Here is a 17906-nt window from a genome sequence, read left to right as displayed (position 1 = left end):
TATGTTTTAATTCAACATTCATTTACCTTCTCAGATACTTGTTATGTATGTTTTTATGCACTATTTTGTTTTTTTAAAAAAAAAAGATCAGCTTTTACTGCCATTCTCTGTACCGCTTTAACATTTTTTTTAAATGGTGCAGTAATTAGAACTGAAGATATATTTCTATGTAAGAATTTAACAGTAAATTTTATTATCCCATTATTGAGTTTGATTTGTATTCTTTTTTCTACCTCTGAAGCTTGCTTCATGCTGCCTAGATTGCTAAAGAACCTTAATACTTACTAGACTTACTGGTGAATCAAATTTGCACTTACAATTTTTTTTAAAACATACTAGACATTCTTCCTTGAGCATGAAACACTTCACAATTCAATCGCAATTAATTGGCAACATAAAGAAGTTACCAGAGATTCTTATACATCCTGAATTTATGAAGGAAAATTTACTTAAACCAGGCATAAAAGGAAGAATTTTCCAAGTCATGATGACCTCAAAGTATCAAAAGTATGGTTCTCTCACCGAGGCTGATTGATGCAGAACACCCACATCACATAACTTATCCTAACAAATTTATTCTTCTGGTTAACCATTCCTTTAAATTCGCAACAGGATAGCAAAGTCATTCTCATTATCAAATTATGACGTATAAAGTGGAATTAACTGTAAGAAATCTAGGTGTGCTTACAGGCTAACTGTGCAAATAGGATTTTAAAATATTAGAACGGTAAAGGGTAACCCCTATTTTGAACATTTTTTCTTTAAGTTTTATTACATTAAGCTTTACTTATCACTAAACAGATAGCCTGTTATTTGAAAACGTGTTCAGAAAAAGAGGAGGAGGAAAAATATGCAAAAACAGACATTGTGTGAGCATACATTCACAATTTAGGCTCATCGGTCACATGACAAACCAGAATTCCACGCTTTAGCAGAAAGCGTAACAAGACAGAGGATATTTGCCTTAAACCAAAACACGAACAGATTCTAAGACTGCTTTTGTTTCTTGACAGATGAAAGCAAGTCCTGGAGAAATTAACAAAGCTATAAGAGTTAGCAAGACAGTTCTGTTTCAGGCTTCATCATTCATTTGCTGAATAAATTAGAGGAAGCAAATTATATATACAGTAGAGCCATCTGATGCTCATTATTTTTCCTACCTTCTGTATTTCAAAATATAAATATTAACATACCTATGTTATGCTTCTAATTTTTTTTTAAGCCTGCATAAATTAACACCATTCTTGGACACTGATATATTTCTGTGAATATCTGCATGTTGTCTTGTTTTCTATCTACATCCATCCTAATGTCCTCACATTTCTTCCATTTGTTTGAAATAGCCAAAGGTAACAACAAAATCAGGAGTCTGTAAGCACACAGTTCTCACTCTCTCCTCAGCTGACTAACTGACAGAAAAGAAAAAAGAATGAAACCAAGCACTCAAAAATACATGACTCAAAAACATAGTTCTACTGTATTGCACTGAGCAGAAAATCTCCTATGTCAAAAGCTGTTCTAGAAATTCAGAAGGAAACACAAGTTTGTTTCCACAGTATCTTTCCCCTTCTAGAATGATCACATGTAAATGCACAGGAAGTTCCCCAGTTTTACTCAAGACACTACCAACATCAGCCTTCTAACAAATTCCCAAAAGCATTTGTCTACATATTCAGCACTGGTTCTTAATCTAGCAAGAATTTGCCACTTACATGTGACAAACTTCTAGCGGACTAGCAATTTTTATGTACAGCAAAAACTAAACATGCTATGACCAACTTGGCAGAACATTTACACGGTAATTCAAGAAAGTAATTTGTGTTATTTGACACGCTGCCACCTGATGGCGATTCGAAGTATCGCTACCACTCAATACTCCTGAGTGAGCCGGGAATTTTTCACTATTGCTCAAGCAGTTTGGCCACTATTAGACTACACCTGGAGAGAAAACATAACAGACTGTTCCCTCTTCGTGGAGAAATATGGAAGCTTCCTTCTAGAATTCCAAATAACTTCAAAACCAAGGATTTCATGCTACTCAGAGCTCAAGTCTTTGTTATCATGAAAAGTATATGACACTGAAGAAAGTTATAACTTTCTATACGTACAAATACACTATTGTCTAATTAACTAAATAAATGTAAAAGGCAGTCCTCCAGCATTCCTCCAGAATATATTTGTTTTCAGACCAGTAACTGGTAATATTGCACCAAAGCTTCATCATGTTTGTCAGTCAGACACCAACAAATAGTACAATGAAAGCAGATCACAAACTCTCATTAGAACACCTGGTTTCTGACCCAGCTGGGGAGAAAAACAGTTCTGAGCATCAGGAGTGTGTTTTCTTTAGCTGGTTTTATGCTTAGATCAGAACTCCTGATTTTGCAGAACACATCTTCAAGATGAAATTCGTACAAGTTACCTTCTCCTTTAACTAAAAACCCTACAGTACACATAAGGATATTCTTATCTGAGGCAAACAAAAAAATCAGAAAAAGTAGGTCTTCAATCATTTGTTTAGAACTAAAGCTTATCTAAACAGGTAACTTGTTTTTAAAATCTTGACTTTAAATCAACATAACTTGGTTCCAAGAAGAACTAAAAGTTAGCTCCTTCACAAAAAGCAAATTGTTTTTCTCCAATAAAAACCATTAAAAAATAGAATAACACGATATACCACATGAATTTCATCTTAAAGATGCAAGGAACATTCCATGTTTGTAATTTGGTTTTGAATTTGGAAGACCTTCTTCCTTTTAATACATCAAGTATTAATCGCATACACACAAAACAAGTACTACAAGACAAGCAGCTCTTCCGTGAATAATTCAAACTTAACTTACATTTTGCATGTTGTAACACAATAGAAAGCACAACAATGACAGCAGAGTAACAAAGCCCTAGGCTACAAGAAGAGAGGACTTGCTCAAATGCAACAGCCATAGGCATAGAAACAAAGGAAAGAAGCTGCTTACCTTCAGAAGGCCCCAGACAGGCAGGGATCTACTGCAAGAAATGGTTGCCTCCACTGCCAACCCTTAAATGAGGTCTGGGAAGGGGTGGATCCTGGCTCCCCCCCCCTTCCCATCACTCAGGTGCATTGCGTTGCATGCACCTGGGCTCCCCTGGGTTGGTCCTGCCTTCCCACCAGGTGCTCAATCACTGGTTCAGGCTGTGACTTAGCATTTCTGCCACACATGCTTCTACAGGCCAGCAAAAAAAGCACTGTACAGCTATTTACCACCAAAAATGATCACATTTCCACATAGCATATACATTAACTTTTAGAACTGAGCAGTAACTGCCTGGTTCCATTCCCCATGGTACTTACCTTCAGGAAGGCAATCTGGCTGTTTTGTATTTCTGTTTAGAACCTCAAAAATGCCTCCTGCTGTGTTTCAAGACCAGGTGTACTGCTGCTGCCATCCTCTGAACTCCCCAGCACCAGGCATGCAGACTGAAAGCACAAGTGAGATTCCGAGATTAACAGAGGCATGGCAACTGGTGTAACATAGCACAGATCCCCCAGAGCCCACCCTGCAAGGGAGTAGCTGCTGGAAGGAGGTGGCTAGGGCAGGGCAGCCAAGAGAAAACAGTTTCAACGAGAGATTTTGTCCCCAGAGGCTGTCTCAGCTGCACCATAAAGCTCAAAGGCACATGAGTAATTCCTCACATTTCTATTTTCTAGCCCATTCTTGACCCAAAGACAGACCAATAGGTAGCGTGCTTAATAACACTATGCTACAATTGATTTTTAACCACACCTTTTAAATGTCACATTTTCACATCTAAATCTCAAATACGTACATAAATAATGTGCATTAGAGAATTTAAAAACTGTTATAAATGCTAAAATGTTCACGTATCATTTTATGCAGTAGTAATTTATTTTTACCACTGTTAATTACCTGGATATGCTGGAAAAGTTTATCTATACTAGGAATACACAAGGGCTAGTAATCTGAGTTTAAAATACGTATTTCTTTAATATATACATAATATATATTTCATTCATCAAAAATACATTTCACAAAGAACATTTGTATTGTAACTATCTGACTTTATGGCACTGAGATAATAAGTTAATGAAATAAAGCAAGACCGTCTCACTTGTGATTTTACCTTTTTAAAATAACTGAAGTACATAATTAATCATCTTATTTGCTTTTTTGTTGTTGTGTTTGTTTGTTGTCATTTGAGAAACAAAAAATACATTGTTCCTTTCTGCAGGACTAACACACTCCTTCTCAAATACAATACTTAAAAAATAGGAATGAACTGTACAGAATGTTATTAGAAGAATAAGAAGACGATATCATCTACATAAAGAGAGTACGTTTGTGTGAAATAATTACTTGACCTTATTCATGTTCGCTACCATGTTTCTGTCTGAACTACAGTGAAAAATTTGGACAGATGAGTCATTTTGTGTGTGTTTTCAGTACATCATAAAATTTACAGTAGCCACGTTATGAGAATTTATTGCTACTTCCATTGCCATCCTCTCTGTGTTTGTGTTCTTCTTGGCAAACGTTGTATCTACAGCTTGTGCAACAGCTCTCTCAGCATGAGGTAATTTGCTAGTTTGTCTCAAAGACAGCTGAAAAAAAAGAAAACAAAGTGTATTTATGAAAATTATTGAAAAGGAAGGCTACATAATTTTCACATTTTAGATAATAGACAAAAGTGTGTGCATTTGATATATACCTTCCTTGAGTACTGTTATTTTTCTATCATTTGACAATATCTTTTTTAAGTAATGCATTCACTTTCCATGCGCACTTAGTATTTATGCAGCAATGTCCCCTAACATGTGGTACCAAATCTATAGTGCCTTCCATAAATTAAAAGTGCACCAATATATATTTCATCCTTCGTATTGTTCAATTTTTTCTGGTTTCACTGAGACTAGAAAAACAATGTTGAAGTAACTGACTGAATTTCTGTTGTTCTACACCTTCTTAGTTTGTTCTGCCGTTTCTAAGATGAAAATTTTCTATTATTTGAAAAAAATATATACCACCAACACACCTATTTAAGAAAAGGGACAGATGCAGTCCCTGAAGAATTTCAACATTCAGCCTGCATTTGTGCACATTTAACTACGAAGCACCCACTATTTTCTAAACCTATACTTCCCCATTTGTTGAATGGTGGATTAGCTAGGTTTTATCTCAGCGATGAACGTTTCATTTTATGCACGTTTTTGCAGTTACTTTTCTTTCACAACTGCTTTCAGTCAATAACAAAAGACCTCGCTGTGAGGAGTAACGACCCGCAGCGAGCAGGCAACGACCGCACGTGAGCACGGACCCGTCACGAGGCAGCTGAAGGACCGCCCCGAAGGCGGGCCGCGCGCTGCAGCTGCGACTCCGGCACCACATACACAAACCCCGCCCACCCCATTCCCTTCGGCCCCGTCAGCCGGAAGCGCGGAGCCGGAACCACAGCGGCGCACCGCCCACAGCCGCCCGCTCTGGGCATGCGCGGGAGGGACGCGCATGCTCTGTAGGGAGGGGCAGCTGACGGGGCAGCGTTAGGAGTTCGCCGCAATGGTGTACATATCTAACGGTGAGCGGCGGCTGTTGGGGACGGGGTGATAGGGGGTGGTAGTGCTGCAGGCAGTGGCTGCTGTGGGACGGCGTCGTGGTCCGGCGTCGTGGTCCGGCATTGAGGCAGTAGCCTCCCTCGGTGGGGCGAGGGGTGCAGGCCGGAACTGGAGCGGACCCCACGTCGTCCCCTACGCAGTCCCCCCCCGAGCCCTTCGCGTGTTCTTATGCGCAATTGAGTCTGGATACAGCGTCTGATGGTGCAGTTCAACTGTTCTAAGCACTGTGTGCTCGTACTCCATTAGTAAACCATTCGGGATGGGGTATAGTCTTCCGTCCTGTCTGGATACGCTTTCAAGTCACGTACTGATGTAACTTAATAAACAATGCTGAATGTTTCTTGTCTTGCCCTATAACAGGACAAGTTTTGGATAACCGAAGCCGGGCTCCTTGGAGCTTGTCATCCATAACAGATTTTTTCTGGTCAATAGCAGACTTCGTAGTTATGTTGTAAGTAAAAAAAAAATATTCTTTTGGACTTTATTTTAAACTTGTCTTATGCTGCTAAGTACTGTCAGTAACACAATGCCACAAAAATGTTGGATTTATTCTTTAGCGTTCCATAGGTACCGTTCACAGAATCAGAGTTATAGGGGTTGGAAGGGACCTCTAGAGCTTCTCGAGTCCAACCCCACTGCCAAAGCAGGTTCCCTACAGCAGTCACACAGGCTTTCAGTATCTCCAGAGAAGGAGAATCCACAGCCTCTCTAGGCAGCCTGTTCCAGTGCTCCATCACTCCCACAGTAAAGAAGTTCTTCTTTGCATTAGTGGGGAACTTCCTGCGTCCCAGTTTGTGTCTGTTGCCCCTTGCTGAATACCGCTGACAAGCATCTGGAAAACATCTTATTAAACACTTGATGCATGTATTTAATACAAGGTGTATGAAAGCCAATGCTAAAGAACTGGCAGTTCTTCCATTTTAATAGTGCAAAAAGAAAAATAGCGCGCATTTTTGTTAAACATCTAGTTTCTAACAGCTGATCAAACTGAAGTGTTATTTGGTGAATTTCTACTACAGACAGTAGTTTCTTGCTACATAACAGTACTCACATGTAAGCTCCAGACTGAAGCCAGTGAAGAATCAGAGTTCTTCTGATGTCTTCAACAGTCCTTCATTATTTATAGGTTTGTATTTCGTGCATTGCTTGCACTTCATTTAGCACAAGAATAATGTTCACAAGTTTTAAATATTTGAAAATTGGGTTTATTTGAGCTGTGTTGTAATAAAGTGGAATTGGATTGCAATTTTAATTCTGTGTAGAACAAAAATTGCAAAGATTAAACAATAATCTTGACAAGATACTATTCATTCCTAACACTGCTGGTTTTTAGCCCACTTCTTATCTTGTAGTCCCAAAATCCAGAAGCTATGTCTAGCAATCCATTCAGCATAACTCCTCCTGTTTTATTTTTCAGCTTCCAGAGCATTATTCAACCAGATTTGAGAAGAAGAGGCTGCACATCTTCCTCCTATTTAGGACAAAGTGATGGAAGAGGGTATTTTTCATATTCTCCATAATTCTGATTTTTTTCCCCTGCCCCAGGAAAATGTCATAACATGACCATGATTACAGTCACAATTTGCATCAAATCAGATCATTTCAGAAGACTGTTTTTTTTCTGCAGCATTTTTATGAAACGTGTTGATAACAATACAGTCTTGAATAGCTGTAGTAACAGTGTAGTCTGATACAATTTTTCAGGGCTGCATAATGGACAATGTGTCTTTGAAATTCTTGTTTTGTTAGCCTTGCTTATATTAAGTGTTAGATTCACATGAAAAAAAGTCATTTCATGTATTAGAAATATCTATACGTTTTAGGCAAAATACTTTATTAGGTGGATATAGTTTCTCTAGACATTATAGGTACTGTGTTTGTTCATAAGGGATGGCCCTACCTTTTTTACAGAGTAGTATAGAAACACAAGTAGCAGCTACAGATTTTCACATCAAACAAACAACTTTCTAGAGGCTTTATCTATCAAATTACTATAATTTAAATACAGTGTTTTTATATTTCTAATTTAACAACTGAATGCCTATTAAGTAGATTTTGTTTTTTCTTGCTTTCTTTATAGGCCGCCAGGAAATCCTCGCCGAATCCCTCGTAGAATGGGCCGCATAAATCACTGGGGCGGAGGCCCTAGTCCACCACCAATGGCTGGAGGTGGATGAGGAAGGTAATTCCAAATCTCCTCTATCCTGGGTTTTGTTGTTTGTTTGTTTTTTAAATAAAAAGAGTTAACAGTAATAATAGAGCTTAAGATAGAAATTGAGTGCATTATCCTACTGTAATGCTCTAACACAATGGAGAACGCAGCAGTGATAGCAGAGCAGCAAAGTCCTAGGCTGCAGCAAGTGAGGATATGCTCAGATGCAGCAGCTACAGACATAGAAACCAAAGGAAAAAAAAAAAAAACACTTACCCTTGGAAGGCCTTAGGTAGGCAGGGATCTGCAGCAAGATACCCTTGCCTCCACTGCCAACCCTTAAATGAGGTCATTGCGTTGCATGCACCTGGGCTCCCCCAGGTTGGCCCTGCCTTCCCACCAGGTGCTCAATCACTGGTTCAAGCTGTGACTTAGCATTTCTGCTACACCTACTTCTGCAACAGTTACCAGAACAGGAAGAGAATTGAAGTGGTTAGATACTTTCATTGACAGGGGAAAAAAAGTGTGTGTGAAGTGGTACGGTATAAAGTTTGGCACAGAAATGATGAGCTTCTACTTGTAATTACATAGAAATTAATATATAAAGCCTAGAACAGATATTTGAACGCAGCTGATAAAAATGATTTAGCACTCAGTCTTTTTTGGTTGCTAAAATTAAGTCCCACCCAGATCAGTAGTAACTGAAACTTTGTTTTTTCTAATTGTTCTGGTATTGCAGATGATATTTTTTGTTTAAGGGGGATTCTTAACAATGGAAAGAAGGAAAAGTTGTTAAAAAAACTATTACTAAAATACATTTTCCATTGACAGTACTATAGCTGTGCATATCTTGAATTGTAACATAACACAAATCAGAATTGCTGAAAAAGGGAGGAAAAGCCTTTCAAAAGCCCCATCTTAACCTTAAATTTCTTGCTACTGCCTGATAATTATGTAATTAATGTAATTATTTTGTCATCTAGGTAAATGCCTGCTCTAAGAGGCAGGCAAAGGAGCATGCACATTTGCAAGAATGTGGAAGAAGAGTTCGGTGGTGGACCAAATGAGTTTGAACGTTGTGAATGTGTGTGCCTAACTGAGAACTGTTCTGCAATATCAGCAGATTAATGAAGTTGTACTGGGAACTCCTACAAGGATCCAGTGTAACTGAACTGCAGTTTTAATTAAATACATGTTTACTGTCTGTCTAAAGTCTTTGTATAGTTTCTGAACATTTTACTGTAGTTGCAAAATAAATTATATATGGCTTGTCAGAAGGCAGACTCTTTAATTTTTAGACAAGCAAAATTCTACTCAAATTGCAGTGAACACTTCTCTGTTCAAATGAGGAAAAATATGTAATACTTATATTTGGTACAGAAGACAAATACTTATATGTGGTACACTCAAAAATCACTTATAGTGCTTCCTTAAAGGTTTTATCTTTACTGGTGCTTGCCATATTTTTCTAAAATTATAGATGTGCTAAAAACACATCTAAATTGCAGTTTCAGTTAGTTTGTTGTACAGCCCTTCCCCTTTTAAAAACTCACTTCCTTAAAGCCTGATCATGGGTTTTATAACACGCCCATTTTATAAGCACTCTTGAAGTAACTTCCTTCTGTGATCAACATACGCATACTCTGTGCAAACACTAATAGGAACTTTCAATAAAATTAGGTTTCAATTTTATTACAGGAAGAAAAGCTACTCGGTAACACTGAGCACTCACACAGAAGTTATTTTCTTTCAGTCACTGCTTTTCTGCATTCAGGGCTGGGTTTTTTTAATCGTTGTTCCTGGGAATGATTGTTTGGTCGAGGGGAGAGGGATAGTTCCACCAAGCAGGACCCAGACGGAACTAACTTCTATGATGTGCCGCTCCAGTTTTCCGCTTAGGTTTTCCTAATAGCCCCTAGCAGGTAACCATCACATCCAGCAACTCCCCTTTGTTCCCACGCGGATCTACGAACGCGTTGGCTTTCGCCTGCTGCTCGTAGAGAAGCTCGAACACCCAACCCACCCGTCCGGCCCCGCCGTACTCGCCTGAGCTGCCCGGGGGGCGGTGCCGGCCGCGGTCCCGCCCGTTCCGCCCCGCGTCGCCGCCGGGCCCGGCTCGGAGCCGCCTGGCGGGCCGGGAGCATGACCCAGGCGGAGAAGGGCGAGACGGAGAACGGCAAGGACAAGGAGCGCGAGCGAGAGCAGCGCGGCGGCAAGCGGCCCATCGTCCCCGCCGCCGTGCCCGAGTCCCTGCAGGAGGTGAGGCCGCGCCGGCCCCTTTTAAAGGCCCGGCCCGGGGGGGGGAGGGGGAGTGCCGCGGAGCGGCCGCCCACTGCCCGCGCTTTGTGCTTGCAGCAAATCCAGAGCAACTTCATCGTGGTGATACACCCCGGCTCCACGACCCTGCGCATCGGGAGGGCCACGGACACGCTTCCCGTGGGCATTCCCCACGTCATCGCGCGGCGGCACAAGCAGCAGGGCCAGGCGGCCTACCGGGACAGCTGGCTGCTGCGGGACGGCCTCAATGTAAGCGGCACCGCGGCGCCCCGGCCGGCCGGGCGGTACTTCCACTGCGGCTTCGGTCGTGCGGGGCGCGTCTTGCCCTTCTGTCGTGATGGCTTTGACACGGAGCTGTTGGGATCTCCAGTGCACAACCCTCCTCTCCGTCCCGCAGTCTAGTAACCGCAGCAATGCTTTCACAGTCTAATTTAACACATTCGATGTTACCAAAGCAAGTGTTTATGATATATGCTATTTTTGTTGCTTAGAAACCTGAAAGTACAGAGCAGAGACAAAATGGCCTCAAAATGGTGGACCAAGCAATATGGTCCAAAAAGATGTCAAATGGTGCCAGACGTATACCAGTGTCACCTGATCAGGTAACTTGTCTTGAAATTGTAATAAATTGTTCGTGTGCTCAGGTGGTGTAATGCTATGTTTTAATGCACAAGAAAAGATATTCTTTATAAAGTATATATGAATAGTGCTATTGTGTCCCTTAACTCCGAAGATCTAAGAAGAAGATGAAGGTTTAAAATGGATTTTCAGCACGGATTCCTTGAGGTTGTCTGTTTGTTGCTTTTGTGCATAAAAAGTGTCTGGTAAAACAGTGTTTGATTTGGTTGTATTTCAGGCCAGGTCATACAACAGACAGATGCGGCCAGCTATTTTAGATCACAGCTCTGGGGCCAAGTGGACAAACACATCTAATCATCCTGAGTTTTTGGTAGGAGAAGAGGTAGGATTCATTTCCCACCTGAAATGAGCCTTAGTGTTATCCTTTAATATAGCTATGTGATCAGTAGCAGTTTTCTATATAGTACTATGTATTAAAGAGCAAATTAGACTCAATTTAGTCAAGCAGTAAGTGAACAGCTTTATTAGGGACTAACTGAATGTTATCATTCAACATGACCAGAAAGTTTTCCTCACTTGCCTACCTAGTAATATCTATATCTATATCTATATATTTATTTCAAACTACAGAGAAAACTGTATCTCTTTCAAAGATTCATGCAGTGTAATTTTTCAGGATAAGTAAAAGATACGTCTGAATATTCTTAAAACTTTACTCGTATAGTTAGTAGAAGCAGTGGGGTAAATTCCTTGTTGCTGTAAGTGGCCATTACTGCAGGTGAGAACTTTGCCTGTGTGGTTTGAACCAGAAAAAGGGAAAGAAACTGGTAAAAAAAAGGATCAGCGCATGGAATTGCTGCTAACTAATTAGGTATTCATGAGCTTTCAAGAGTTTTTACATTATTTTAGCTATTAATGTGAGAATGAAAAAAGACACTTTTATGTACGTGATGATCTAGAAGGTCTTTTCCAACCTAAGAATGTCATTATGATTCTCTTATCCATGCATATGAAGATTCAAACAACTTAAACCATGTACTGAATGTCTTAACACAGTACAGCCCTGCTAAGAAGAAAGCCATTGTATTGCCTTCACATCGGTCTCAGAGCTGCTGTACAGCAAGTTCTGTCTGTTTCTGAAATATTTTTCTGTTATTTGTTTTTAATTTGGGGGGAAAAGTAACTTCATATCTTATTTTCAGGCACTGTACGTTAATCCATTAGATTCTTATAATATACATTGGCCTATTAGAAGAGGGCAGCTGAATCTCCACGCTGGACCTGGTGGCTCCCTCACTGCAGTATTAGCAGATCTTGAAGTTATATGGTCACATGCAATACAGAAGTACCTGGAAATACCACTGAAAGACCTAAAGGTGAGTTATGAACAAGTTCATGTGGGCTGTAGCCTCTTCTGTACATGTTACTATGAAAGAGAAGCAACCTGCTATTACTGGTAGCCTCTTACTGGTGCTTGTCTTAACAGATAAAGTCTTTCTGGTGGTGCATGTGGTTCCTAAGACTTCATTAATGATCTATAAGCTGTTAATGTGCTACTCTGAATAATTTTTAAAATTATTAAAAATGACGTTACTTCTTTTAGCATCTTGTATGTGGCACTTTCTTCCTTCACAACAGGTATTCAGGCATGCAAAGAGAAACTTAATTTGAGAGCTGGCTTTAATTTTTCATTCTTACCTTCAGTACTACAGGTGCATTTTACTAATTCCAGACATCTACAATAAACAACATGTGAAAGAACTGGTGAATATGATCCTGATGAAGATGGGCTTCTCAGGTAAAACCATGTGTAATATTTAACTTTCCAGTGGAGTCAGATGATTAGCAGGTTTTAAAAGACATTAAGATGTCCTTCGAACATCAGAAACGTAGCTCAGGAGCTTGGTATAAATTGGATATAATTTTTTTCCTCATATTGCTAGGAATTGTGGTGCACCAAGAGTCTGTCTGTGCTACATTTGGAAGCGGTTTAGGCAGCGCATGTATAGTAGATGTGGGAGATCAGAAGACAAGTGTTTGCTGTGTAGAAGATGGAGTTTCCCATCGCAACACCAGGTATCTCTTCCTGTGTAGAATTATTACAAGCGTGTACTTAGTTCCCTACCAAGGACTTGACTTTAAAAAAAAAAAAAAGAGGAAATATTTTCACATCTACAGAGTCGGGGATTTTATTTTTATTGTGAGCTGTTTAACAGCATCATTATGTTACAAAAGAAATGTAAAGAAATGACGCGTCTAAAAGAAGAAAACAGCAGAACTGATACTGTGCTGTACAAACTATTTGGAAATTACAATCACAGTACATCTAAAACATTGCTTGAATTCCTATATATACCACTATAGAAGGCTAGTACTTTCGAAAATTAATAATCTTTTTTTTTTCTGTGATTTAGGCTCTGCCTTGCATATGGAGGATCTGATGTATCAAGGTGTTTTTACTGGCTTATGCAACGAGCAGGGTTTCCGTACAGAGACTGTCAGTTAACTAATAAGTTGGATTGCCTTCTGCTTCAGCACCTAAAGGAGACGTTTTGTCACCTAGACCAGGTGAGAAGGCAAAGTGATGTATTCTCCTGTTTACCTCCATAGAATGCTACTTTGGGGAAGCTCTATAGGAGTCATAGAATCATAGAATTAGCTAGGTTGGAAAAGACCAAAAGAGTCTACAATTGTTTGCAAATTACAAAGCATATAAAATAATCAGAACCTAGGGAACAGTTCAGAAGATGCATGATTTATTCCTTGAAATGTTGTGTTGGCACAAGGTGTTTATTTTTAATATAGAATAATTAACTCATAGACCTCTCTAACTAATGTAGTTTTAATTATTAGATATGGGAGAGCTGTAGGAAATGGGTTTAATGGGAATAGAAAACCAAATACTTCACTCAGTAGAATGCTGACAAAAGCTGGAAAAGTTTTAAAGCTGAAGTATTTGAAATTTATTTTGTTGTTGTTCTAGCTGAAAGGATCCCAGCTCTTAGAAAGGACATTTCTTTGTTCATATTACTGAAAGAAGGTGATAGTAGTTGCATACTTGCTGTTTTTCAGCTTGTTTTGCAAGATCTGCCATGAGGTCTCATATTTCTGCACAAAGCCTCATTTTAGAGGTTTAAACAGGTAGAAAGCTGTTTTGGCAGATCTTGCTACAATAAAAAGATCTTTAAAGGAGTTGAAGGATAGATGAGTGAAATTCAGAGGCTGAAGAGTTTTGTTACTTTTTGTTATTGTCCACAGTTTAAATTATGCAGAGTTTAAGTTACGCAGCTTGATACAGATATGTAAAAATATTTATTTTTAATACTTTTTTTTTTTGACTACAGGATATTTCTGGATTGCAAGACCATGAGTTCCAAATTCGGCATCCAGATTCTCCAGCTCTATTATACCAGTTTCGATTAGGGGATGAAAAATTACAGGTTATTTTTGTAAAATGAACAAGTAGTATATTCACACTTGGTGATGGCATTACAGTGAATTGCATTACGTATGAATGTACCTAATGAAGCAGTAGGAGATGCACAACAATTCTCATAACCTTTGGCCGAACTGTTTGTTGCTTCAATTGAATATTATATCCTTATCCTTCAAGTGGAAGGAATTTTACAAGTTTTTCATTTCGTAACAAATGACATTTGAATTGCTTGTACATGACGTATTGCCAGGATCCTGTAAAGAAGCCTATGTATAAATGTATCAGTTTTAAAAAACAAATGCAAAACTTCTGTGAATTTGTTGGAAAAAAGCATGTATTTTGAATTGCAAGAAAATTAAGATAGAATAAGCTTTTTTTTCTCTATTGTAAATTCCAGTTAGTAAAAATATACCTAATAAAACACCAAATCTCTCATTTTTTTCAGGCTCCAATGGCTCTCTTTTATCCAGCAACTTTTGGAATTGTTGGACAAAAAATGACAACTTTGCAACACAGGTCACAAGGGGACCCTGAGGATCCTCACGATGAGCATTATCTGCTAGCCACACAAAGTAAGCAGGAGCAGGTGTGTGAATGCTTGTTTTATTTTTTTCCACAGTGTTATTTAATTCAGGAATAAAATAAGGACTCATTACCTCATCTCGGAGACTGAAGTTTGTTAGCTGGGTCAGCAGCATAAAATAAGTTTAAGGAATTATAGGTGTCTAGACAAGACCTTAATCTGAACTGTGTATTTTCAGCCTAAAGGGTCTTCATATTACTGGCATTGATACATCTGACGGATTTGAAAGTAAAACCCATGCTTTGAAAGTGGGAATCAAAATCAAAATGATATGAAGTAGTAATGTAACGTTTAACCTTTCTGTGCAAAAGGGTAACGCTAAAAGGTAAAGAGGTGGTGTTTAGTCGTTGTATTGTTCTGTAATCTGCTGAAGATCTTCTATTTTTCATAGTTTAATCGTCAACTTTTTATTTTATTTTATTTTTAAGTCTTCAAAAGCTACAGCTGATAGAAAATCCATGTCAAAGCCGGGTACCTTTGAGGGAGAAGTGAGAAGCCAAGTCACAGACATTTCAGAGAGGACCTACCCACAAGAAGTTGAACTGGGATCTTCCCAGAGTGACTGTATGATATCTGGAAATGATTCAGAGGAGCCTTTAACTGCACACGTGTCCAGAAAAACAGCTGTTTCTCAGTTTGAAGGCAAAGCCTTAGGCCTTGACAAAGCCATTCTTCATAGTATTGACTGCTGTGGTAAGGATTACATTGTTATGATTCTGGAAAATATGCTCGTCAATGTGGATATATGTTAACTACTATATTCTAGGAAAGTAATAGGTATATCCCTTAATTTTATCAGCTCTGGAGGTAGCTACGTTGTCCCTTGTACATAAGTTACAACTCTATTTGAGATTGCTTGAGCTTGTTTTTGAAGCTCCAAGAAGCAAAATAGTTTTAAAAGTAAGCAGTTCTCAGTTTCTATTTGATTTGACTTGCACTAAGTTCTTTATAATACAAATACAGGCATCGTTAATTTTAAAAATATATATTTCTACATGCGTCCATTCATTCCAGCATCTGATGATACAAAAAAGAAGATGTACAGCTCCATCTTAGTAGTGGGAGGAGGCCTTATGTTTCATAAAGCTCAAGAGTTCCTTCAACATCGAATTCTCAACAAAATGCCCCCTTCCTTCAGAAGAGTAGTTGAAAATGTTGAAGTCATCACAAGACCTAAGGTATACCATTAACTGATGGCTAAATGGTAAATAAACTATAAGCGTTTCAGTTCTTCAGAAGATTATATAAAATGCATTTTCTCAAAACCACAGATTAGTTGCATTTCAGAGGAGATTTAGGCAATTAGAGGTAAAGCAAGACCGTTCCTAATATTGATCATGGACGTTAAGGCCATATTTCCAAAGAATTAGTATGAGTCTCTGAAGTTAACACAATTCCTCGCTGAAAGATAGAGTTGGGTTTTGTTTTGTTTTATTTTGATTATCAATGTAAAATGAAGTATGGCATAAGTAAGCAATTTTAATTTGGTTTTCATCAAGCAAGATTTTTAAAAATCCAAGTGTGAGTATTTTTCAGGGCTTTCAGCCTGCCTGCTGAGGACAAGATTTTCATGGGCATGCCTAAAAGTCATATTTAAGTAAAATAAAAAAAGCTTCCTCAAAAACCTGAGATAGTCTTTCCATATTTTTACCTCATTATCATGAAGAAGATTTTTCTCTTACATAATTTTCAAAAATTTTTCTCCTCCTCTCACCCCCAAGCTTTCAAGTGATTAATACTGTCAGAATAAATAGGATGCAAGGTTTGAGAAGTGTGCAAAATCAGACTAGTGACTGTGTATAATCCTTGTTTTGGATTTAGGATATGGATCCCCGCTTAATTGCGTGGAAAGGAGGTGCTGTCTTGGCCTGTCTTGATACAACTCAGGAGCTATGGATATATCAGCGAGAATGGCAGCGCTTTGGTGTCCGAATGTTAAGAGAGAGAGCTGCATTTGTATGGTAACTGATACATTTACATAGTTAATTGAAAATTCAGTTCCTCCAAATGCCATTGTATTTTTTCTAAAGCATTGGAAAAAATGTATTTATCTTCTGCTGATATTTATTTTAATAAAACTAAATTGAACTGAGATTTTTCCAGTGGCAGTGCAGGAATCTCACAGAGTCCATATTACTTCAGTATTGCTGTACTCGATTATATTTGGACTTGTATGCATTGAATTCTGTGTACAGAAAACAACCTTCATCTCCAGATTCACTACATTTATATTATGTAGGGGATATATATATATATACACACCCATGTTAAAGTTGCACAATGTGGGAATATGAGTTATCAAATACTGAAGTGGCAGATATTAAGCTAAGATTGGTTCCAGACATGCATATAGACACACAGAAGCAATACTTGAAGACTGCAGACTGTGGGATTAATGTCTTATTACAATTCCTATGCTACTTCTACCAGAAGATAAAATTGTAGTATGAGCCATCATTGAGGAAAACATGAAAGGGGGAACCTAAACTTCAGTTGCTGGTGTAGTTTCTATAATAAACTGTATTATTCAGTGGAAAAAACATCATTTTCAACTTAAGTATTTTCTTAAGTATTTTTTTCTTGCTTGTTCTTATCATTAAAAAATTATTAGCTTTTCATTATCCTTGGTGTAGTTATTTACTTTTTTCCTATTTAAAAATAACAATATAACACACCCATGTGACTGTGTGCCCCCAATTCTGCCCCCTCACCTTCCTTCCCTCAACCCCCTCCTTCAACCTGGCCTTTCACAGGAGGACAACAAGCCTGATAGCAGACTGCTAACTGCAGACTTTTCAGCAGCTGAAAAGCAATTGAGCATGCACCTAAAAAAGCAATTTATGACCATGAGTCAGTCATCTTACTCTGTAAATGGTAGGCAGCCCAAGAGCCCCTTTGAGCTCTCCTACACAGCAGCTGGCTGCATGACAGGATCTCCCCTTGAGCAGGGACACCTCTTGAGGTTACAGCTGCACAGAGATCCCTTACACCCTGATGTCAGGACACCTTGCCAATTCAGATCCTCAGTGACTAATTGTTTTAGGCCTTGTTAGATTCAGTCTTTGATTGATTGTGCAAATACAATCCCTTAGATATAAACCGCTGATGAAGCCTGGGACTAGGAGTGGATTCAGCCACACTTAGGCTCCTTACCTCCACGGTTCAAGGAGTTTAGAAAGGAAGGGTCCACTCTGAACCTCATGGCTCAACAGGAGGACCTCCTGTAGGTTTATGTTTAACTCTACCCTCTGCACAGTAAATAATCAAGTGT

At 38.8% G+C, this 17906-nt stretch overlaps 2 protein-coding genes across 2 annotated transcripts; both read left to right on the top strand.

Moving 5' to 3' along the window:
- On the top strand, nt 5418–7794 carry SELENOK (selenoprotein K). Its single transcript, XM_021409363.1, has 4 exons — nt 5418–5571; nt 5969–6059; nt 7026–7106; nt 7689–7794. The coding sequence occupies exons 1-4, from the start codon at nt 5553–5555 to the stop codon at nt 7792–7794; spliced, it is 297 nt and encodes a 98-aa protein (XP_021265038.1). The 5' UTR covers nt 5418–5552.
- Nucleotides 9825–17256, top strand: ACTR8 (ARP8 actin related protein 8 homolog). The gene is made up of 13 exons (XM_021409356.1): nt 9825–10019; nt 10116–10286; nt 10529–10639; nt 10894–10998; nt 11819–11992; nt 12321–12414; nt 12560–12692; nt 13031–13184; nt 13961–14056; nt 14498–14638; nt 15064–15328; nt 15650–15813; nt 16457–17256. The coding sequence occupies exons 1-13, from the start codon at nt 9903–9905 to the stop codon at nt 16598–16600; spliced, it is 1869 nt and encodes a 622-aa protein (XP_021265031.1). The 5' UTR covers nt 9825–9902; the 3' UTR covers nt 16601–17256.

This window comes from Numida meleagris, chromosome 11 (assembly GCF_002078875.1).
Source record: "Numida meleagris isolate 19003 breed g44 Domestic line chromosome 11, NumMel1.0, whole genome shotgun sequence".
Lineage (NCBI taxonomy): Eukaryota > Metazoa > Chordata > Aves > Galliformes > Numididae > Numida > Numida meleagris.
Note: the sequence above shows the minus strand (reverse complement) of the source record. Positions and strands in the feature narration are given on the sequence as shown.

Bases quoted from the DNA above. Each gene is read 5' to 3' on its own strand.
- ACTR8 (XM_021409356.1), top strand. From the start codon at position 9,903: ATGACCCAGGCGGAGAAGGGCGAGACGGAGAACGGCAAGGACAAGGAG. The intron at 12,415-12,559 runs GTAAAACCATGT...TCATATTGCTAG, and splicing joins GATGAAGATGGGCTTCTCAG to GAATTGTGGTGCACCAAGAG. The intron at 14,639-15,063 runs GTGTGTGAATGC...TTTATTTTTAAG, and splicing joins CACAAAGTAAGCAGGAGCAG to TCTTCAAAAGCTACAGCTGA.